We start from the raw sequence: 24,669 nt of genomic DNA, 5'->3' as shown, positions 1-24,669 counted from the left end.
AATTTTCACTATCGATTCCATTTCGCGACCTACCGGCTGGCCATAATCGAGAGAATCGCAAACTCTTGGGGAAATATACACACCTCAACAAAACACTGGAATACCATAGTGTTTGCGAATGACTTCTTATAGTACCCTCACTGAGGTATGTACAGGGTGTTTCAAAAATGACCGGTATATTTGAAACGGCAATAAAAACTAAACGAGCAGTGATAGAAATACACCGTTTGTTGCAATATGCTTGGGACAACAGTACATTTTCAGGCAGACAAACTTACGAAATTACAGTAGTTACAATTTTCAACAACAGATGGCGCTGCGGTCTGGGAAACTCTATAGTACGATATTGTCCACATATCCACCATGCGTAGCAATAATATGGCGTAGTCTCTGAATGAAATTACCCGAAACCTTTGACAACGTGTCTGGCGGAATGGCTTCACATGCAGATGAGATGTACTGCTTCAGCTGTTCAATTGTTTCTGGATTCAGGCGATACACCTGGTCTTTCAAGTGTCCCCACAGAAAGAAGTCACAGGGGTTCATGTCTGGCGAATAGGGAGGCCGATCCACGCCGCCTCCTGTATGTTTCGGATAGCCCAAAGCAATCACACGATCATCGAAATATTCATTCAGGAAATTAAAGACGTCGGCCGTGCGATGTGGCCGGGCACCATCTTGCATAAACCACGAGGTGTTCGCAGTGTCGTCTAAGGCAGTTTGTACCGCCACAAATTCACGAAGAATGTCCAGATAGCGTGATGCAGTAATCGTTTCGGATCTGAAAAATGGGCCAATGATTCCTTTGGAAGAAATGGCGGCCCAGACCAGTACTTTTTGAGGATGCAGGGACGATGGGACTGCAACATGGGGCTTTTCGGTTCCCCATATGCACCAGTTCTGTTTATTAACGAAGCCGTCCAGGTAAAAATAAGCTTCGTCAGTAAACCAAATGCTGCCCACATGCATATCGCCGTCATCAATCCTGTGCACTATATCGTTAGCGAATGTCTCTCGTGCAGCAATGGTAGCGGCGCTGAGGGGTTGCCGCGTTTGAATTTTGTATGGATAGAGGTGTAAACTCTGCCGCATGAGACGATACGTGGACGTTGGCGTCATTTGGACCGCAGCTGCAACACGGCGAACGGAAACCCGAGGCCGCTGTCGGATCACCTGCTGCACTAGCTGGGCGTTGCCCTCTGTGGTTGCCGTACGCGGTCGCCCTACCTTTCCAGCACGTTCATCCGTCACGTTCCCAGTCTGTTGAAATTTTGCAAACAGATCCTTTATTGTATCGCTTTTCGGTCCTTTGGTTACATTAAACCTCCGTTGAAAACTTCGTCTTGTTGCAACAACACTGTGTTCTAGGCGGTGGAATTCCAACACCAGAAAAATCCTCTGTTCTAAGGAATAAACCATGTTGTCTACAGCACACCTGCACGTTGTGAACAGCACACGCTTACAGCAGAAAGACGACGTACAGAATGGCGCACCCACAGACTGCGTTGTCGGCTATATCTTTCACATCACTTGCAGCGCCATCTGTTGTTGAAAATTGTAACTACTGTAATTTCGAAAGTTTGTCCGCCTGAACATGTACTGTTGTCCCAAGCATATTGCAACAAACGGTGTATTTCTATCGCTGCTCGTTTAGTTTTTATTGCCATTTCAAATATACCGGTCATTTTTGAAACACCCTGTACAATACCTTATTGACAAAATAAACATAATTCCTTGTGAAAACAAGAATGTCTTGGTTACAAAAAGCATCACAAAATAAAGCAGGCTCTCTCCTAAGTGTACATCTTGAAACAAAAACACTGCAACCCGTTCTCTCATGATGATGACTATCAGTCTTCAATAGCGTGTACGTCCTCTCCACACACTGATGAGTTCCTCCAGTCAGCGAGGCAGTCCCTGGATGCGACCAGCAAGTTTATTTTGCTTTACCAGTCCCTACTCCTCAATGGCAGCTTCCGTGAGGTCCTGAAGAATGTCAGGTGGATTCAGACGCTGTACAATCGCCACCTACAAAAGGTCCGATGAATGCTCAATTACATTCATATCTGGTGGCTGTGCTGGCCAATGCTTGGGGTTGGGGTTGCATCGTGGAAGACACTGAGACACTGCGGTCTCACATTGTTATCAACTAGGGTGAGATTTTCACCGATTTCACGTCTACAGGACGTTACAATAGTTTGTATGACCTCTTGGAGGTATCAGGGACTATTTAAATTACAGTATATGGGAATTACAGAGGTCGTCCGTCCCATCATTACTGTTGCCCAGAACATTACACTTCCACCTGCAAACGGATGGACTTATAAATCAGCGTCCCTGGTGTCGTTTAGCTCTTGTCCAAACCGTGACGCGTCTAGGGCCCGGTCGCAAATCAGTCCTGGTGTCGTCAGCAAAGATAACATTACTCCAATGGCCTAATGTAGATGAGCAAGAGCCCAATTGTTCGATTGCGTCGGTTCCGTTGGTTCAGCGTGAAACTTCTCATTGGTATTCTGAAATGAAGACCACCATAATACAATCTGACTGGTCTGAGATACAAATCCCTTGCCCGGCCAAAGCGATTTCCAGTATTTCTGGCAGTTGACGTCGGGTGACTGCGAGCCGACAATTGGAAGAACAAGCCTGCATTGATGCTGTCATACAAGGACGACCAGTAAGAGGTCTACAGATTTACCATCTCTCTGTAGTTTCTGTGCACACACCACCTTGAGTGACATGCAACGGATCGGCTACGTCTTCCTGTGTATGACCTGCTGAAAGTAAAGCCACTGTCCTGACTTTATCAAAGCCGTTGTATGCTTCTACATGGCATGTTACTGCAGTGCTGTACACAAACTGAATGAAGATGTTGTTGATACTGGACTGCTCGCGATACGCCGCTTCTACAGCCCTATGTTTGCATCAGTCGAAAACGGCGACAAGGCATCACAGCAGTGAACACTGTCCGGTACATGCCTTCTAACTGGATAATGCATGAAGTGCCCATGTCAGTGTGATCTCTAGTGTCATATACTACATTTCATGATAGTATTCCTAACTTTTGTTCATCAATATACGCTCCTGGAAATGGAAAAAAGAACACATTGACACCGGTGTGTCAGACCCACTATACTTGCTCCGGACACTGCGAGAGGGCTGTACAAGCAATGATCACACGCACGGCACAGCGGACACACCAGGAACCGCGGTGTTGGCCGTCGAATGGCGCTACCTGCGCAGCATTTGTGCACCGCCGCCGTCAGTGACAGCCAGTTTGCCGTGGCATATGGAGCTCCATCGCAGTCTTTAACACTGGTAGCATGCCGCGACAGCGTGGACGTGAACCGTATGTGCAGTTGACGGACTTTGAGCGAGGGCGTATAGTGGGCATGTGGGAGGCCGGGTGGACGTACCGCCGAATTGCTCAACACGTGGGGCGTGAGGTCTCCACAGTACATCGATGTTGTCGCCAGTGGTCGGCGGAAGGTGCACGTGCCCGTCGACCTGGGACCGGACCGCAGCGACGCACGGATGCACGCCAAGACCGTAGGATCCTACGCAGTGCCGTAGGGGACCGCACCGCCACTTCCCAGCAAATTAGGGACACTGTTGCTCCTGGGGTATCGGCGAGGACCATTCGCAACCGTCTCCGTGAAGCTGGGCTACGGTCCCGCACACCGTTAGGCCGTCTTCCGCTCACGCCCCAACATCGTGCAGCCCGCCTCCAGTGGTGTCGCGACAGGCGTGAATGGAGGGACGAATGGAGACGTGTCGTCTTCAGCGATGAGAGTCGCTTCTGCCTTGGTGCCAATGATGGTCGTATGCGTTTTTGGCGCCGTGCAGGTGAGCGCCACAATCAGGACTGCATACGACCGAGGCACACAGGGCCAACACTCGGCATCATGGTGTGGGGAGCGATCTCCTACACTGGCCGTACACCACTGGTGATCGTCGAGGGGACACTGAATAGTGCACGGTACATCCAAACCGTCATCGAACCCATCGTTCTACCATTCCTAGACCGACAAGGGAACTTGCTGTTCCAACAGGACAATGCACGTCCGCATGTATCCCGTGCCACCCAACGTGCTCTAGAAGGTGTAAGTCAACTACCCTGGCCAGCAAGATCTCCGGATCTGTCCCCCATTGAGCATGTTTGGGACTGGATGAAGCGTCGTCTCACGCGGTCTGCACGTCCAGCACGAACGCTGGTCCAACTGAGGCGCCAGGTGGAAATGGCATGGCAAGCCGTTCCACAGGACTACATCCAGCATCTCTACGATCGTCTCCATGGGAGAATAGCAGCCTGCATTGCTGCGAAAGGTGGATATACACTGTACTAGTGCCGACATTGTGCATGCTCTGTTGCCTGTGTCTATGTGCCTGTGGTTCTGTCAGTGTGATCATGTGATGTATCTGACCCCAGGAATGTGTCAATAAAGTTTCCCCTTCCTGGGACAATGAATTCACGGTGTTCTTATTTCAATTTCCAGGAGTGTATGACGTAATTTGATGAAAATCTATTCAGTGAGAAATCTTTGGTGGCTGGCTCGAAATTCACCACATCTCTGGCAGAAGCCAATACAGTGGATAGAAATGTTAAAAACTCTGGACACTCAAAAATTAGTCAAAAAAATGGCTCTGAGCACTATGGGACTTAACTTCTGAGGTCATCAGTCCCCTAGAACTTAGAACTACTTAAACCTAACCTAAGGACATCACACACATCCATGCCCGAGGCAGGATTCGAACCTGCGACCGTAGCGGTCGTGCGGTGCCAGATTGTAGCGCTTATAACCGCTCGGCCACTCCGTCCGACAAAAATTAGTCAGATAGCATGGTTCTACTACATAGGTTGACTAACGAACCTATCCAACTCATACGAACACACTGCTTATCAGCTTCGCCAAATGTGAAACAGGGTAATGCAATGCTGCATCTAAGAGACGGAGACAAGTTGAGCTGAAATCGATGAACTCTCTCACGAAATTAATTCGACAACGCAAGGACCGTGAAGCAACTGCATAAAATGATTTGGACAAGAAACCATGATATGGCTTGTCAAATTCTTTAATAACGGCCTTCAGCAGAAGCATATCTCTAAAGTTTGCCTTCTTGAAATCTTAGAAAGGTCTACCCAGTTTCAAAGGTCATCGAAATTTTCATACTTATCTGATCTTTATTACTAGCGAACCTGGCAATGCTTTGCAACTGCTAAATATGTATGGGAATTGCATATATTTTCTATTCCCCTTCTCCATCCCTCTCTCATTCCATCTGCTCTTCCCAATCTCTTTGTCCATCTCCTCGTCCTGCTCCTCTCTGTCCATCACCACCTCCCTCTCCATCTTCTTCTCCCCCCCTCTCACTCCATCACCCCCTGCTCCCTCAGCGCATTTTCGCTCCCCCCTCCCCTTCTGACAGTCTTCTCTTCCCTCTTCTTTGGCCATGTCTACTGTTATTGGTAATTGAAAATACCGTACTGTTCTAATCATGTCATAAGCAAAACTTTCCTGTTTTCTGTGAAAACCAACAGCAAGGAAGAATACAAAGTAGCACATTGGTGGGTATCCAATATTCATTTGAAAATATGTACAGTGAGAAAGAATATATATCGGGGGAAAAATTTGTCAAATCGTTTAATTGCACTATCGTAGTTAAAGGTGCCTTCTATAAAGGAAACAGGGGTGCGCACTTTCATTGCACAGTGCAGAAACAGCAGTTTCTTTCTCGCAGGTAGTAATAATAGAAAACAAGAAACTTTTGGAGATTTGATAAGAAATTTTCCCTTTTTGTAGTACATATATAAGGTGTAAATTTTAAGCTGACAAACCAGAATAACACGAAAGGTAAGTTTCACACGAAAAAATGTGTAGAATCCAAAGCTGATTATTTTCGAGGGGGACATTGCTGGTGCTAAAATTAGCCCCCTGGGGGTGGGGCGGGAGGCAACTTTAAAATTTCTAATGGTAACCCCCATTTCTTATTCCAGAACCAGATTCTACATAAAAAACTACGTACATCTTGTCCTAAATATTTGTTTTGGTTCTTGGTACTTGGCGCTGTAATTCAAGAAAATCCATGTTCTCATTTTTGCGAGGAATATGGTTACGGATAAATAAAAAATACTTATTTACTTCGTAGATTTTGATTCACTAAAACTAAAACTCTCTCTCTCTCCCCCCATTTGTTTGGTAATCTAAACTTGAGTGGCCTCATGACCACGAAACAAACAAAACTTATCCAAATCTGCGGAAAAAAATTAATATTTGGCTCAACATTTGTAAAACTCTAATTCCTCTCTCTCAAACCCCACCCGATGAGGAGAGAGGGAGAGTTTTAGTTTCACAGAATCAAAATTTACGAAGTAAACAATTATTTTTTATTTATTCATAACCATTTTCCATGCAAAAATGAGAACATGGATTTTCTTGAATTACAGCACCAACTATCAAGAATCAAAGCAAATGTTTAAGACAAAATGTACCTGCTTCTTATGTAGAATCTGATTCTCCCATAAAAAAATGGGGCACTTTGAGACTTAACATCTGAGGTCATTAGTCCCCTACTTAAACCTAGCTAACCTCAGGATATCACACACATCCATGCCCGAGGCAGGATTCGAACCTGCGACCGTAGTGGTCGCGCGGTTCCAGAAAGAAGCGCCTTGAACCGTTCGGTCACAGCGCCCGGCCTCCTGTTAGACTCATTCTACTTTTCTGTATAGTGAGAGTATTTTCTTCTTTGTAAAACACCTTTCGGCAAAACGTAAGTATACAATACCTATTATTTTCGCAGTACTAGTGACAGCGACAAATGGAAGAAAAAGCAGTACCGATAAGTGTTACGATCTATCCTTTAACATCCTAACTTCGTCTTACGTCTGTTTTTTCTTTTATTGGATGTTCTCAGAACTCATGTGAATTTATCCTAGGACTGTTTCACTATCAGAGAAAATGAGTGAAAATTACTGTGCAAAAAATTTTCACCCTGACCATACACTAATGCTGACAGCTAGATTTCTAGTTCGGAAAAAATGGCTTCATTAACAAGAATATGAATCCAACTTATTGGTTTATAAATGACTAAAAGCACAGAAATTCACCGCTCCCGTACTTCAAGCGTTATCTCATATTATGTATACATCTCACGATTCCTCTAGAATGGATGGAAAGAGTCAAGCTGTTTCAGGTGGTCAATTTTCATTCGGTTTGATGTGTAGATACAATTTAACATAATAAAACTTACGCAACTGCACAATCACGTCTTTCGTGTTGGATAAAGCGATACCAGTGATTGATAGCTGTCATTACATTTCATTTTAGTTACTGTACTACCCCAGTGCATCCTGTTATTTTTGGAATAAATTACAAGCTGTGGCGCGTTAGGACAGGACATTAAGGGTGAAATGCAAGCGAATAGCAACGCTGCAGATAAGGGGCAATGTGTTCTGGGAAATGCTGAGGTGACAAATCATATCAAAGCTGCTGGGGCTACACGCGTTTTCCGTAGGAAAGCGGAGGCCCGAACACAGGCACATCGGCGCCTACATGCTACAGCCAAGGAATCTCGAACATTATGAACCAAGACCTAAAACACTTTAAAATTGGGAGGTCAAGCAGAGGAAAGATGCTTTTTACAGCCTGTGCCCTATAAGAGGCCGTATAACTGAAACCTTAAGTTCTGAAGCAAGAAAAGTGGCGGAGCAGGGATAGCAGTAGGGACTGTTTCGAAAGAACGTTCTGCACGGTACACATCTCTTACCCATTCTAAAACACATGGAAACAGGACCAAGGAATAGTAGCTTGTACCTGGTTAACAGGTTTGCACCAGGGAAGGAAGTTACTTTTTTCTCTTAAATACTTTTCCACTGCCAGAGTGAGTTGTGTAAACAACTAAAAAGACCATTGGGTGGTGACTGTATTGTGCCATCGATATGACTTAGGGTTCAAGAACTTTTTTTTTTTTCGAGAACAGGGCCGGGGGGGGGGGGGGGGGAGACGGAAAAGTGGTTGATTAGATCTGACATTTTACGGGAGTCTGGTGGGAAATTTTTAACTACAAAACCACTACGCCATTCGTAGAGCAGATGTAACATCTTCAGGACCGTTAGACGAAATTCTCTTGGCGAGAAACACAGCATTTCTTCTAGCTTCTAAAGAAAGACACATAAGTTTTTGGACATCACTAGGAGTTGAGTTCGGAACTGGAAATTAGACTGAGACGTCGAATACGGAACGGCAAACTTCTAAAGCAGTTTTCCTCTGCAGAGAGTCCAGAGTTTGAGTTCGCAGTAGGGCACTTTTACGTGCACATTTGACGGCAGATAGCAGTGCCTTCAACTATTTTCTCACATTACATGGACAAGTTTGGTGAGAAGAACTAGGCAAAGAGCATCAATTTTTGTTGCTCTATACTGGACTCCTTTCTGAGCCAATGACGGATTTAATAATATGAAATGAAAGGTCATTTTTCGCTCTAGCGTTTGACGTATTGACATTACTCTTCTTCTCATGTTTGCATGGATTACTGATGACGAATTTCATAAGCGAATATATCTTACGACAGTGCATTTAAAATGCACAAGATGAAGATAGTCCTGCACGACGACCGGCTGTGAACAGCACATATTGGTCTTACTGTTCGCTTTTGTACAATCAGTACTTTGTGTCTAATTGGTGATTTACATGGGAAATTGGTTCCATAAGACTTAAAGAAGGCAACTGGGCAAAATATGTCAGGAGGTTAAATCATTCGATTCCAAGACTAGCATTTACACGAAGAGCAAAAGTAGCTAATCTTAATTATCTGCGTAGCTCAGTAATACGCTTCTTCCAGTTCAACTTTTCTATCAATATGTACACCCATAAATTGGAATTTATTCTAATCTATTTGTTGTATGTCTATGTCAGTTGTTGGTGTGACTCTACTTGTTGTACAGACCTGGATATAGTGTGTTTCTTTCAAAATTAAGGCAGACCATTATTTGAAATAAAAATTAATTATTGTTAAATCTCCCTTCCGAGGAGTTTTCTAAACAGATTTACTATACGTCTAGTATGGTTGGCAAAACGTACCAGTTCAGCTTGTTGATTGTTAAGTGGATTGTCATTCACATGTGTGAGGAGTAGAAGTCGACCAAAAATTGAACGCTATGTGAGATTTTTCCCCTGTCACTAAAATTTTCTATCCTTCCAACACTGTGTGAATTATTCATCACAACGTTATGCATTCTGTTTTTTAAATATGATTCAAACTAGCTGTGAGGCATCAGTTCGATATAACTGGAGTTTATCTAGACGTGTAACATAATGTAAACAATCAAACACAAAAATAACAACTGGGGATACTTTTTTATTTGAGGTTTGTAATATTTAATGGGTGAATGTGTAAACAGCATTGTCAGTCGAGCAGTACTTCTGGAATCACAAGTGCAGTATTTTGACAAAGTAAACTGCTTCCACTTAAATGTGAGCCTACTCTTGAGTATACTACTTATTGGAATATTATGTTAGTAATGTTCTGCTTTCTGTATTTCCTGAAGGCAACATCTTTTATTGAATAATTACAGATTGTCGTAAATATTTTTTTACAGCTCTTGAACTTTATTATTTTACATGTTCTGTGTGTAATCTGAAGTTACCAGTCAACGTATCTTAATTATTTTGTAGTTGGTATTCATTGCTGTGTTTAATGGGAATTGCCTTATGAATGCTATAACTACCGTGTATCGCCTGCTTTTGATTTTAAACTGCCTGCGCTCAGACCGATATTAGAAATTCTTTTAAGTGTCGGTCGAGAAGGTGATTAATTCCTTCTATCGTTTGTTAAGTCTCATGTCTATTACATTACGCAGTTGTGTCCTTTTGGGCAGTAATACCCTTACGAAATAAAATAATTTGTTTTTAGAATAAATATTCTCTTGATCTGACTTCTTCCAAGCCCAGCTCTCATCCTAAATCTTTAAAATTTGTTACCAATTTTTTTGTCATTCATGTATATCATGCTCTATCCCCTTCATATACAAGCGCAAATGCAAAATCGTCTTTCCTCCGTCTTTAGCAACATCACAAAATACCTATGAAGTACCGGGCGATCAAAAAGTCAGTATAAATTTGAAAACTTAATAAACCACGGAATAATGTAGACAGAGAGGTAAAAATTGACACACATGCTTCGAATGACATGAGGTTTTATTAGAACCACCCCATATTGCTAGACGCGTGAAAGATCTCTTGCACGCGTCGTTTGATGATGATCGTGTGCTCAGCCGCCACTTTCGTCATGCTTGGCCTGCCAGATCTGCAGACCTCAGTTCGTGCGATTATTGGCTTTGGGGTTACCTGAAGTCGCAAGTGTATGGTGATCGAACGACATCTCTAGGGATGCTGAAAGACAACATCCGACGCCAATGCCCCACCATAACTCCGGACATGCTTTACAGTGCTGTTCACAACATTATTCCTCGACTACACCTATTGATGGGGAATGATGGTGGACATATTGAGTATTTCCTGTAAAGAACATCATCTTTGCTTTGTCTTACTTTGTTATGCTAATTATTGCTATTCTGATCAGATGAAGCACCATCTGTCGGAAATTTTTTTAACTTTGTATTTTTTTGGTTCTAATAAAACCCCATGTCATTCCAAGCATGTGTGTCAATTTATACCTGTCTATCTACATTATTGCGTGATTTATTCAGTTTTCAAATTTATACTGACTTTTTGATCACCCAGTATATTATCACACATTGGTGTGAGCGAGTAGAAATAAAATCTTTTTGTTGTATTGTGTAGTCATTAGTTTTGATAGGAAGATATGGATTTGCAAGTGGGACGGGTATTATTCGACGTGTGAGGAAACCTCACCATAATATGGAAGAAAGGATTTTCGTGGATAAAACAGAACTATTGTTTTTGTATATAAGCGGTCTTTATTTACGTAAATAAAATGAATAGAATGTACAGGAAACAATCGACGGTCACTGACTTGAAGATGTAGAAAAGATGCTTGGTGTTATTAGTGGCAAGACCGCAACCTGTGAACAGAATAAAACCACATTTTTATTCCATTTAGTCTGTAAGTCATATAGAAACCGAAGCTTCAAATGTAAATTGCCAGGTCATAATTTTGCACAAATTTCCTTCATTTCGCCAGCAATTATACATATAGTTCTTAATTAATTACATAAAAATTCCAATAATAAGACGTATTCATATTCATTACACGGGTGAGGGTGACATCGTCAATTTCGTAGTAAGTTTTTAGCACAATTAATCAATAAATTAGACAGCAAATACGATTAAAAGGGCTAAATAAGCATGAAACTGATTCAGAAGGAAACAGGAAACTGTAGAAAACTTGATAAATAGCAAAATTGGCAATAGTATATTAGAGGATAGGTTTTATAATTTTAGGCGGAACTAAGTAATGAATTAACATGGAAACAGGTTAAAATGAACCAGAAACGGATAAAGCTGTGCAAAGACAGTACTTGAAAGCATTGCGTTCTTCAGTATCGTCACAAACTTGTACTAAATGACTGAGTATTGTACGTCAGCGGATCCGGAAACAGGACACTATACTGATATTACACAAAACATTTATGAGATTAATTTTAGTCTCCTTTAAGCTGACTACACTTGGTTGATGTTACGTTTAACCTGCGCCTGTTTCATATCTAACGAACCTTTGAAAAATTAGTCACCCAATGGTCTGGTAATAATTTAGCTCTGTGGTGTCACTCTGAGATTAACACATTAAAAGTAGTTTCCTCTGCTACATACCTCTCAGACTAAGCAGTCACTTAGTGGAGGGCGTACTTGGAGATGGCGGGAGCTGCGTAGGAAAGAGAGGGGGCAGCGTACCTGTAAAAAGAGAAACACGAAGTCATCACTCATTCTGCAACTACCTGACCTCTTGTTGTATGCTTCTGTGCAAATCTCCTCTCGTTACGAACGTGGCACAGTGAATGATAAAAATAATTTTTATAAATAGTAATACTTCACATTTTCATATCAGCGTTATTTTTTTGCGCAATGACAATAAACGTTAAAACAAATTCCTATGGTGTGCTTCAATAATACAACGTTTTTAAGTAAAACTGCTAAATAAACAATAACCGCAGCAGAGTAAAGTTCATCACGCCCCAGGAGCTATGACGATAATACCGTGTGAAACTGCCTCCAGCCTTGATAAGGGCTTCAGATTGTCGTAGTAGAGAGTCCTCAAGTTAGTCAAGGACTGTCCTATCCAGATGCACGAACCGGCTGATGGCTAGGCTTCGTAATGACTGACATATTTATCATCTGCTGTTCCAAACACACTTAAAGCAAAAAAGAATAAAAAGACGCGCCATGAAGAAATTACCCGAATACGTGTAAGTGCTGTACATGCACTGACAAACGCCAGAAAACGTTGGTATTTGTTCTCGAGAAAGAGCTTCACAAATTAGGAAAGTAGATAACGCGTTGGTCCATCTCCGGCCCTTAGGGAAACATTTATTCTGTTTGACGATGATTGATAGATTTGTTGGATCTCCTCCTGAGGGATATCGTGCCGGATTCTGTCCAACTGTGTCGTTTGCTGCTCGGAATCCCAAACGCGTTAAAGGGACCAGACCGTAATACTCCAAACGTTCTCAGCTGCAGGGAGGTCCGACGACCATGCTGGCCAAGGTAGAGTTTTGCAAGCACGAACACAAACAGTAGAAACTCTTGCCGTGTGTGGGTGGGCATTTTTTTTTATTGAAACATAAGCCGAGGATGTCTTGCCATAAAGGGGAAAAAGCGGGATGTACAGTACTGTCGATGTGCCGCAATGCTGCAAGGGAGCTGCGGATGACAACCGAAGGGATCCTACTAGGAAAACGGCACCCCAGACCATCACACCTGGCTGTCCGGCAGTATGGTATGTTACAGTCAGGTTGATACCCCAGTGCTGTCTGGAACATTTCCAAACACCTCTTCCGTGGCCTTCGTGACTCAGTACGAAGCTGGACCAGTCAATGACGACAATTCTATCCCAGTCGTTGAGATTCCAGGCCAAAGACATGTCTAGAGACGCCCCTGGACAGCGTTGGGATACCAATCTGTCACCCGCCATATGGCCCGACAACAGGATGGTATGGGGTGGCATTTATTATCCTACCCGGACCCCTTTGGCATGCTTACAGCGATGTTCGGCACCCTGTTTTGATGCTCTTGTTGGTAGGACTTCCTGTGTTTACATTTCAGTAAGGTAATGCCCGCCCTTACACGTCGAGAGAGTCTATTGCTTGTCTTCGTGCTGATCAACACCACCTTAGCCAGCAAGGTCGACGGTTCTCTCTCCCCAACTGAGAATGTCTGGAGCATTATGGGCAAGCCATCCAGCATTTCGGGACTTTGAAAATCTAACGCACCAGCCGAATATAATTTGGCACGATATCCCTCCGGTGGAATCCAATAATTCTATGAATCAATGCCAAGCATAAGGGACAGAGGTAGACCAACAAATTACTGACCTGCTCATTCTGTGAAGCTCTTTCTGTGTAATAAATCATACAATTTTTCTGAAATTGTTACGATTAGTTTCTCTGTGCATGTAGCTCTACTGATTTTCGTACCATTGTGATAATTCAGTCGTCGTCCGTCTTCTTTTGTGCTGGAGTGTAGTCTCAAATGTTTTGTTTGCGATTGGGTGCTACAAGTTGCCTGAGTCTTCAATGAAACAACATCGTATACATGCAGCTCATCTCTGTCATGTTGGAAGACTGGAGCGTCAAAAGCCTACTCGTGATTAATGTGTACATGAAAGGGCAACACTTGGTCACCGAAACTGTTGGAAATTAATCTCGGTGCGTGTTGTGAGTGACCGGAATCAGTGGATTCCAAAACATCACAGAATGTGCTGCAGACAGAATTACACACTCTGCGTACTGTGGGTTAAACGTCTCATTGGGCTGTCGGGCAATCGGTCCGCTGCATTATCTGGAAAGAAAGTGCACTACACATCGGACCACACTACACACCTCAGATAAGTATGTGTCCAGTTTTTGTGTCGTTGGCCCACTGAAGGTGTTCGTACTTTCATGTACCGCTACGAGATAAGGCCTTACGCGATATACCCGCCTCATAATACCCATGGTATTCAGTTCCCTTCGAAATGTTTTCTCCGAAACTGGTTGAGCTGCATTCGGGTTTGAAATTGCAATCGACAAGGCGTGTTGCTCGTCAGTGGCTCCTGTTGGGTAGTGCACTTTTAAGACCACTCTTCTTATGCCGCATTAAATGGCTGCAGGTGGCACACCATTTCTTGTAGACACGCTAGGCACACTTCGTTGATACACCATCAAATCTGGATACTTCATTAACGGTGCCATCACGAGCACGATGACTCACGATGGGTCTTTTCTGTCATTCTGTCACATGTCCGCGTAGCTCCATCCTTCCGATTTGAATTTTCTTCCCACTCATAGGAAAACCATGCAATGAGGTGGGAGAAAAGTATGAAGTAAAGAGCCATTGGAGGAGATGGAAGTCACCCAAAACTATAGCTAGAACAGTAAGTTCTCCTACAACTCTCACTCAACGGCCTCTAACAAAACAATCATAACTGTTCATTTTACCCTCTATTACGTTGGTTGCTTATTCACAAGCGTCCCAAGCTTACTGCTACACCGATGATCCAAACCATTCTGACCACCTGTTTAATAGCGTGTTGTTACAGATTTTAAACATGGTTAAACGGAGATACTGCTTGGCATGGATTCTACAAGTCCTTCACAGGATTCCAGAAGTATGTGGCACCAGTTGTCTAGGCACAGAGCAACTTACGGGATTGTGGTTTACAGGCCTGAAGCCAACTCATGATATACGGTATGTTATAATGGGTATAAATCAGGAGAAGATATCAATGTGAGTTCACTGTAATGCCCCTGAAACCACTGTGGCACAATTATGCCTCACTGGCGATGCATGTCTCGTGCAGCCATTCGGCTGGATGACGGCGTGTAAGAACCCAACAAGGAATCCGATTCCTTTGACAGGCGACACGTTTGTATCGATGCAGGGTCAAAACTCAGTGATGGTGTGCCGACTGCACTCATAACAGTTCAACAATGGCTTTTGAAATATGTGCTCCAAAACGGTTGTGCTTGGGTCAGCACAGTATTCTGTCGTCAGATCTGCCACAGATTGCTGCCAGTCCTGGATTACACAGTGGGGGATACTCCGACCTGTAAATTTTGTGACGAGATGTGGTCGTCCAATACCATACAGCCTTCTCGTTATTTCACTGTCCTTCAGTCACCGTCCCTGGGTGCATACGCCAGTAGTAAGCCAACAGACAAACAGCTTTGCCGTTTCAGAGATTCCCGTTTCCAGCCGCTGCGCCACAACAGGGTACCCTTTGTCAAAACCACCTATATCAGAGAATTTCCACATTTTTAGCCCCTGTCTTTGCCATAATGGCTGCCAGTTCGTTTCTGTTCCGTTTATATTCTTTCCTTATTGCCTCACGTGCCTGAAACATCACCAGAAGGCATTCTACCTCACGGTGGGGTGTGGGCATATGGGCTCATTAGTGTGTGTGACAGTTAACTTCAAGGACAATAGAGTGCTGTACCCACAGAATGGTCCACTTTTATTTATAATTATGGTGCTAATGATACCAGATGTTCTCTCCCCGCTCCCTCCTCGAAATAAAGGAATCTCAGTGTGGGACACAAATAACCTCTATTTCACAAGAAGACCTTTACTACGTGACCTATGAAAATGACACAGACTATCAGTGATCATACTTAGATAGAAATTTGGGAACTGTTACGTTAACATGCCACTGACTTGACATCATAAAAACAATACTTCACTCGGCCTGAAGACTACTCAGACCAAACGTCGTCTCCCATTAGCTTCCTGACTGAAAACTACTCACCTAGCATAGGAGTAGGAAGGTGCCGCATAAGAGATGGCGGGGGCAGCAGCATGGTAGGAAACAGCGGGGGCAGCTGCGTAGGACACAGCGGGGGCGGCGGCTACTCTTGCGATGGCGGGGGCCGCGTAGGAGACGGCGGGGGCGGCGTAGCTGACGGCGGGTGCAGCGTAGCTAACTGCGGGGGCGGCGGCCGTGTAGGCGGTGTAGGCAGGTGCGGCGGCTGCGTAGCTGACGGCGGGGGCGGCGTAGCTGACGGAGGGGGCAGCGTAGCTCACTGAGGGGGCGGCGTAGCTGACGGCAGGGGCGGCGTAGCCAATCTGAGGAAGCAAAACAATTGTAAGCGCACAATGATTCTCTGTACGGAAACTGGATCTAAGATTTGATTGAGTAGCTGAGATATTGACGAGGAATTACTTATCTGTCAGCCGTTCGTAGCTAACAGTGATGTGCTATGAGAAACAAGTAGAAAGTTATAATTCAGAGTTAACTCTTCACTTAAATGGCATCCAAGAGCACTACGTCACTTTCGGGACATACTAGTAATAGAGAGAGAAAGAAAATTGTGGGTCATTTGAACCTACCAGTACTAGAAGTCACATTCGTTTTTTGATGTTATAATGATGTAGTGTATGATGTCATAAGCTGCTAAAACGAAGGAGAGCGAAACACTGTTAATGGTATTTGAATATATAAATATTATCTTTTTGTTATGTAGGTTATGGTGCCGGACTAACCTGTTCCGTGGTCAGATGTGTAGGTTACATTGAAAGGTGAGATTTTTGTTGAGAGTTAGAAAAGCAAAGGTTCGTCAATATGAAAACTTAGTCGTGCTGACATATTGATTTTTAGTAAACACCTTTACCTAGATTAGGTTGAGAGGTGGCAGACTGGCGTGAGCTGGCAAAGTGTAGCTAAAAGTTTCAGTTAGTCCGAAATTATCTGTATCTGAGTATAGGTCTGTACTCACTCTGTTTCCCTATTGGAGCTCATTTTCTATTACTAATCATGAAATTTCATCATATACTGGTATATAATAATTTTCTGTGATGAGATGTTCCCCCTACCATTGGAGCTGGCGATAGTGAATCATAGAATTATGTTAATAACTGTCAACTTCTATGTAAGAGGCTCCACGTTAGACGGAGAGTAAGAGGTATATGTGTTCCAAGCTCTTCATGTTCTCAAGACCTAAACATCTTTACTGTTTGGGGCACTTGAAAGCTCTCATATATCAAACTACGATACAGGATGTAGAGTTAGTTTATTGCCTGGTTATGGAAGTCTGTAAAACCAGTCACAATATGTGGTGTCTATTCTTTTGGACATGTCTGAAAGAACAAACAACATTCTTGATCCTGCAGCCATATACGGTTCAGCACAATTTTTCAACTTTCCCAATTGATGTATGTCAGTGCACAATGGCAGCTAAAGTCTTCATTGCGTTTTATAAATTCCAGGTTTTATGAGTGCATCCGTTACTCAAATAAATGATGATTTGATGCATGTATCAATACAGAAGAAAGACATTTTGAATATTTTGAGTAAGGAAGAATATTATATGCTGTGCTGATATATATATTCTTCCTCCGTATTCCTATTATTAATGTACTATAAAAATTTGTATAAACTGGTCTCGAACATGGGAATACAGCTTTTCTGGACGCATATCGACATGTTTTCTTTTTTTAGATGAATTGTTATCAGCTGGAAGTTGCAAACATATTTCTTACTGACAGGGATGTTAGTGAAATATCGTGATCGAACACATAATTACAAGACGATTGTAAGAATGGTGAGAAGCCCAAGTTTATTGAAATTAAAATGGAAGAAAATAGAAGCAATCGAGAACAAAAGGCTAGGTAGATGGAGTGAAAAAAAGTATACACATGTGCTAAATGAGAAGGAAAAGAGAATTAAAAGTAAAGCGAAGTAAAGTGTAATGAGAAAAAAGGGATGGGAAAGAGTACGATAAGAATATGAGACAAAGAGTTGGGGAAGGAAAACAGAATCAGTTTCAGAAAAGACGGAATACCTTCAATGTATTGTGACTGTACTGGATCTATGGTTCGAAAATATGGTATATGCCTCCGATTGTATGTAGGAGAGGAAGATTTCAATTCTAAACTGACAAAGATAATTGGAATTTGGCTGTATTATTAGTGTATTTATTGGGACTAGTAAAGTGGTGCGTGACATTTTGACACGTCAGGTGTTCGGTCAGTGTTTGCTGTACTCACCGAGTGAGCGCCGTATGCGTAGGCCGGAGCAGCTGCGTAGCCACCGTATCCCAGACCAAGCAGTCCCCTCTTCTCTTGCTTCTTTTCTGCCGTCGCCTCCTTGTTCTCAACAGCCTGGGCGCACACGGCGACGGCGAAAAGGATCACCTGCAGCAGAAAATAATGGTGACCTCCGGTCATTACGTGCGTGAAATAATCAACAGTCGACTTATAGCTATGGTGAGCACAGTGCACAAACACAATCATATACAGTGGCAAATTCCAGCGGCAAACTGGATACTGATCTGCTTAGGATTCAGAGTAAGATCCTGTAAATGACATTAAATTCAACCTCTACTCTTTCTTCTGTTCTGTTACACCTCAACATAACAATTTAAACAAGAATTCACATTCATTCAGAGCTCTAGTGGTAAGGACATCATGCAAAAGGAACTCAATATTGGTCTTCCACAAGGCTCTATCTTGGCTCCTCTGCTTTTTATCATATTTGTCGCTGATACGCCTGCGACAGAACAAGGGAATTAAGAAAACATGTTCTAACAAATAATTTGTTTAGCATGCTTGACTATTTCCATAAATGGAACCTCCATTCCACTTCAACTAAGACAGCTTTCACCTGAAGCATACACTTGCATATGTGGAGTTCAGAATACCCTTCATCATTTGAATGTTGGGCTCCATAAGGTTCCATTCATCATTGTCACCTTAACCAATAAAAGAAAAAAACTCGTACCTATCTAGAAGTTACTTAGGAAGGGCGTTTGGCTGTAAGGAACACCTGACCAAAGCACTGTACATCATACAGAAGCTATGTGACTCTACATGAGACTCCACGGCATCTACGTTATTAACAATATCTTTGGTTTCTTCATCAGCAGAATATTGCTGCCCCTTCTGCCATAACAGCCCTCTCACCAAGAAAATAGATAGGCAAGATTAGGAACACTCCCACCTTCTGCCTGCCATTCCCAAGTCACATACCGATGACCTCAGCAGATTGGTCCCATAACACCTTAGCACAAATTTCTAAATTTCCTAAGTCGCATACCTCAACTAAACTGCGAAAACAGCAAGCACTTACTGGAAATTCAGAAAAATTCAAAGCAGTCAACGATTTCCTGTTCATTCGTTCTCAGACTACTAAAATTTTAAGCGATTCTGCTCTATAAAACCACCATCTGCTGATTCTACGAGCATAAAATCTAACAAATTTGATATTGTTCTTTATTCGATAGATGTCTGGGAAGATACTGCAATTTCAGCTCTCAAGAAATTCCGATACATCTCTGAAAAACTGACTGGCTTTGACCTCACAAGAAAATCCTGGGTGATTGTCATCCAGAAAAGTAGACACCCAAACATGTAGCACAGATATGACCCATGGCCACTAACAGGTCATGAGTCTTCTTATTGGTTTGATGGGGCCCGCCACGAATTCCTCTCCTGTGCCAACCTCTTCATCCCAGATTAGCGCTTGCAACGTATGTCCTCAATTATTGCTGGATGTATTCCTGTCTTTTCCTTCCCCTATCGTTTTTATCCTCTATAGTTCCCTCTAGTACCATTAAAATGTTCCCTTTTGTCTTAACGTATGCCATATCACCCTGTCTTTTCTTCTAGCCATTTTTTTGAAAATATTCCTTTCTTTACTGATTCTGCGGAGAACCTCGTCATTTCTTACCTTATCAGTCCACCAAATTTTCAGCATTATTCTATAGCACCACCTCTGAAATGCTTCAAAGTCTCTTCTGTTCCGGTTTTTCCACAGTCCATGTTCCACTACCATACAAAGGCTATGTTTGATACAAATAGACTTCTCTTGGCCAGGAATGCCCTTTTTCCAGTACTAGACCGCTTTTGATGACCTCCTTGCTCCGTCTGTCATGGGTTACTTTACTGACTAGGTGGCAGAATTCTTTAACTTCATCTATTTCGTTATACTGGTATGAAGATTCTCGCTGTTCTCATTTTTTCTACTTCTCATTGCTAAGAGGGCAACTTGAGGACGTCCAGAATACGACTGATAGTTAAGCCAAGTATTTTTGTAACCCAGGCGTTTCTTTAGCAATGATATACGTAGCTCACGTCCATTCGTGAGATTTGTAACAATGTCACATGATAGATAAATACATCTACATTGTAGATACGGTAGGCCGAAAACTTTCTTTATGAAAGATCAGAGAAATCAATCTCTTCGGCCAAGGCTACAATGGTCGGCCTGTTGCGGGGTCTTTTTACCACATAGTGATGTCGAAGATGACTCGCAACATCCAGTAGTCTGTAACATCGAGCCGCATCAAATAGGTGTCGCTTTATTGAGGGTGTCTTCCCGAGTCTCTTAACAAGGTAACGGATAGGAAAAGTGTAACGAGACCCCAGGTGGCTGGAGCCGAATGCGATAACCGTTGGCGTCTTTCAAGAGTGCTGTCTAAAAGCAATGATAGATGTCCGAGCATGAATAATGGGAGCTGAGACGACCGCGTCCCGGAGTTGTACAATCATGTATTCTTCAGCCTGCTGTAAGTCGCTGACGTCGAATCGTAGGTCTCTGGTCAGCTGCTGAGGAAGTGAATCTTCAGACCCAAGATCTTTTTGCAAGCACAAAAACAGCTTTCCTTCGTTCGTTATAGTTTTGTCGTCCCACCTAGGCCCAATCAAACAGAAGGATGACGTTTTTGGTATCAAGGCACCTCTTTTAAGAAGACAGGACCGTTCAAGTTTTCAGCCAGTGTCACCACTTTGGATGAGGCAGTATAAACATAGATTCCTCACCGAATTATGGTACTTAATTGTTCGTAGGCTTGGGCGGGATACTTGGGGCTCATCTTCAGGTGTCTGCCAGTGCCACGTTTACGGAACCTCCTTGACTTCATCCCCTGGGTCAAGCAAATTGCGACCGTTCGTGCTGCTCTTCTTTGTATATGGAGTGTCTCAACGCTTGTGCGTCAAATCGAAATAAGTGGTAGTAGGTCCACAAACGATGATATTGATGTACAGAACCAAAGGTCGGAGATGCATATTTATTGTGATATGGACATACATCGCATGAGAACAAAGTAGCTCATAATAAATGTTCAAAGTGACGACCGCTAGTCTCAATGCATGCATGGTGGCGACACATGAAGTTCTGCCGTACTCTCTCAGATATCCCTGGTGTCCATTGTAGCAGAAGCCAGAGAGCTTGGATCCTAGCAACGAGGTCTTCATCCGGTTCTACGGGGCTTTCATCCACCAACGACTTGACGCAGTGACATAGGTGCGAGATCCAGCGATCTCGGTGGCGTTGGGACAGTCCAATCCAAATGATGAGGGTACGTGTTGTTCAGGTACAGGTTAACATCGAAGTGGACTGGTGCAACGTCGTGTTGAAGCCACATGCTTTAGCGGACAGCAAGGGGCACAGTCTTCAAGAATTGCATGCGTTGAGAATGGCAACTGTCGCTTTCAACAGTTATTATGAGCGACGTTGCTCTTATTCGGTGTAGGCTGTGTATGTGCCTAACACAATGCAAATGCGTTTCCGGCCATTGGTTTTCTGTCTCAATATGATGGGCTGTGGATCCTCTACCGTCAGTTTCAATTTGACCCAAAAGATTTGAGACACCCTGTATGTTCAAAATTCACTGTTCGTCTTGTTTAGTAGGGGCCTCCACACGTTAACAATAAGATAGGTCAAATGAGTGTTTTGTAAAAATTCTCATTTATAGACTTATTGTATTTTCATCAGTATGGTACCAATCAGCCTATGTAATCGTCCCATTTCCTATCCCTTCCAATTGTGCTGGCGAAGTACTTATATGAATTGATGGATTGTAACTGTGACTCATTGAATGTGAACCATCCGTACTGTAATAATCGCATACTATATTTTTGGTTTGTTAGGGTATTAAAATATACGTTTATGAACACATGGGAAAGCTGCCAATCGTAGCTTTACTTTAAATTGTAGGATCTGACTATATTTCTGCCACTTTTTTCATGCAGTACTTCACGGTCATAGTTAAAAGTCTGAAATCATTGTTAATATTGCGTGCCTGCGCTTTTGTGTAGCAACATCCTTCACAGGATCAGGCATACAGTTATTTCGACACAAGTCAAAGACCCTCAATCCAAGATAACATCTCACATACTACGAGTACTTGATAAGAGACCCTCATTTATGAACAGTAGTTGTCTCTCAAAAACGTCGTGTTACGACTCAAACTATGTGCAACAAACTGCGTGATGCGCAACTTCACTCCCGACGTGCGTAGCCAGGTCCATCTTCGCCATCACGACACCAGGCAGCGCGGTACAGATGGGCACAACAATATGCCGAATAGACCGCTCAGGATTGACATCACGCTGTCTTCACCGATGACTGTCGCATACGTCTTCAACCAGACAATCGTCGGAGACGTGTTTGTAGGCAACCCGATCAGGCTAAGAGCCTTAGACACACAGTCCAGCGAGTGCAGCCAGGTGGAGGTTCCCTGCTGTTTTGGGGTGGCATTCTGTGGGGCCGACGTACGCCGCTGGTGGTGATAGAAAGCGGCGTAACGGCTGTACGATACGTGAATGCCATCCTCCGACCGATAGTGCAACCATATCAGCAGCATATTGGCGAGGCATTGGTCTTCGTGGACTACAATTCGCGCCTCCATAGTGCAGATCTTGTGAACGACCTCCTTCACGATAACGACATCGCTCGACTATATTTGCCAGCATGTTCTCCAAACCTGAACCCTATCGAAAGTGCCTGGGATTGATTGAAAAGGGCTGTTTATGAACGACGTGACGCACCAACCACTCTGAGGGATCTACTCCGAATCGACATTGGCGAGTGGGCAATCTGCAGCAACAGTGCCTTGATGAACTTGTGGAAAGTATGCCACGACGAATACAAGCATGCATCAATGCAAGAGGACGTGCTACTGGGTATTAGAGGTACCGGTGTGCACAACAATCTGGACCATTAGTTCTGAATGTATCGCTGTATGGCGGTACAACATGCAATGTGTGGTTTTCATGACCAATTGTCGGCCGAGTGGCCGTGCGGTTCTAGGCGCTACAGTCTGGAGCCCCGTGACCGCTACGGTCGTTCGAATCCTGCCTCGGGTATGGATGTGTGTGATGTCCTTAGGTTAGTTAGGTTTAAGTAGTTCTACGTTCTAGGGGACTGATGACCTCAGATGTTAAGTCCCATAGTGCTCAGAGCCATTTGAACCATGAGCAATTTTCTGTACAGGTTCCGGAACTCTCAGAACCGAGGTGATGCTAAACTTTTTTTGATATATATATATATATATATATATATATATATATATATATATATATAGAGAGAGAGAGAGAGAGAGAGAGAGAGAGAGAGAGAGAGAGAGAGCATGAGCAGCGGTCCTTCATACTTGCGGGGGGCTCCCCTGATGAAACTTGTTTACGACGATCATTTGCCGTACAGATCAGAGTACACGGTTCTCCTATCTTAAGTATTCGGGCCTTCTATATATCGAAGAACCTATTTCGTATGTTTGGAACTTTGTAAACAGTCTGCAGTACCGTATGTAACGACAGCGCAAATGTATCCCTCAAAGATGAAGCTTAAGTACAGACACGTGAAACAGTATTTGGGTACCAGACGGTAGCGACCGTCAATTGAAGTGAGTAATCGTGTACTTACGAGAGCGGCCTTCATGGTTGGTGGTTGCTGGCTGGGTGGTTGGCGTACGGATCACTGCTGCCCTGTGGGGACTGATGTAGCTGATCAGCTCGCGGCGGGTCCTTTTATACTCCGCCCCTTCCTTTCTCTTTCTCTTTGTCGCCCCGGCGACGGGTTATACAGGAATCCTGGCCCCCGGACCACGTGGTCGTCCGTCGCGGAAATCTGCCGCCCACCAGCGCCGCTCCGCGGACGTTTTGCGCACCTTTACTCTCTCTCTCTCTCTCACACACACACACACACACACACTTCCCTGTCGGCAAGGTGGCACGAGTTACGGCCGGTGGGCACTTTTGCCATTGGACGACACAGCACGGTGCCGAGTTAATACGGCCACAAGGTCACGCCATCTGGAGATGCCGACTACACGGGTGGGTTCCCTTACTGCGAACGGAGTGGATGACGGCGTTTCGACTGTCATATCAGATACGCACATGATTTGTTGAACTGGCAAAAGCTGTGCAGTGTAAAGTGGTGCAATATCGTTTGACCAATACGAAGGACTTAGAAATAGGCATCCACGGCGCTGAAAAGCAACTCAAAAGTGTTAAAAAACAAGTTAGTCACCCAGTCTTGATGAGATTCTCCTGTTTTACAGGAAGTGTGGGAGACGGTGGCACTTGTACGCATGGACACGTTTACGGAAAGCACTTTTCTCGGGAACCATTTTTCCTACGGCGCTACCGACACGGCGGGTTGCTATATACCTTATATTATTACATCCACGGTCTCAACACATCAATCATCGTCAAAATAGCGATGGAAGATTAATACTGTCACCTGTTGAGGACCCACATGTACATCGTGGAGCCAGCTGTG

At 43.7% G+C, this 24,669-nt stretch overlaps 1 protein-coding gene across 1 annotated transcript in view; it reads right to left on the bottom strand.

Annotated features, from left to right (window-relative positions):
- The window catches only part of LOC126209835 (ice-structuring glycoprotein-like), a 95,044-nt gene extending 71,081 nt beyond the window's left edge, over positions 1-23,963 (bottom strand). The window contains exons 1-3 of the mRNA XM_049938966.1: positions 23,812-23,963; positions 18,156-18,302; positions 15,919-16,235 (exon numbers count right to left, since the gene is read on the bottom strand). Of these exons, the coding sequence (XP_049794923.1) occupies positions 15,919-16,235; positions 18,156-18,302; positions 23,812-23,826 (479 nt within the window). The 5' untranslated portion in view covers positions 23,827-23,963. The remainder of the gene's footprint in view (positions 1-15,918; positions 16,236-18,155; positions 18,303-23,811) is intronic.
- Between the last annotated feature and the right edge of the window lie 706 nt (positions 23,964-24,669).

This window comes from Schistocerca nitens, chromosome 10 (genome assembly GCF_023898315.1).
Source record: "Schistocerca nitens isolate TAMUIC-IGC-003100 chromosome 10, iqSchNite1.1, whole genome shotgun sequence".
NCBI classification, from domain to species: Eukaryota; Metazoa; Arthropoda; class Insecta; order Orthoptera; family Acrididae; genus Schistocerca; species Schistocerca nitens.
The sequence above is the reverse complement of the archived record's forward strand: the minus strand, read 5'-3'. Positions and strand labels throughout refer to the sequence as shown.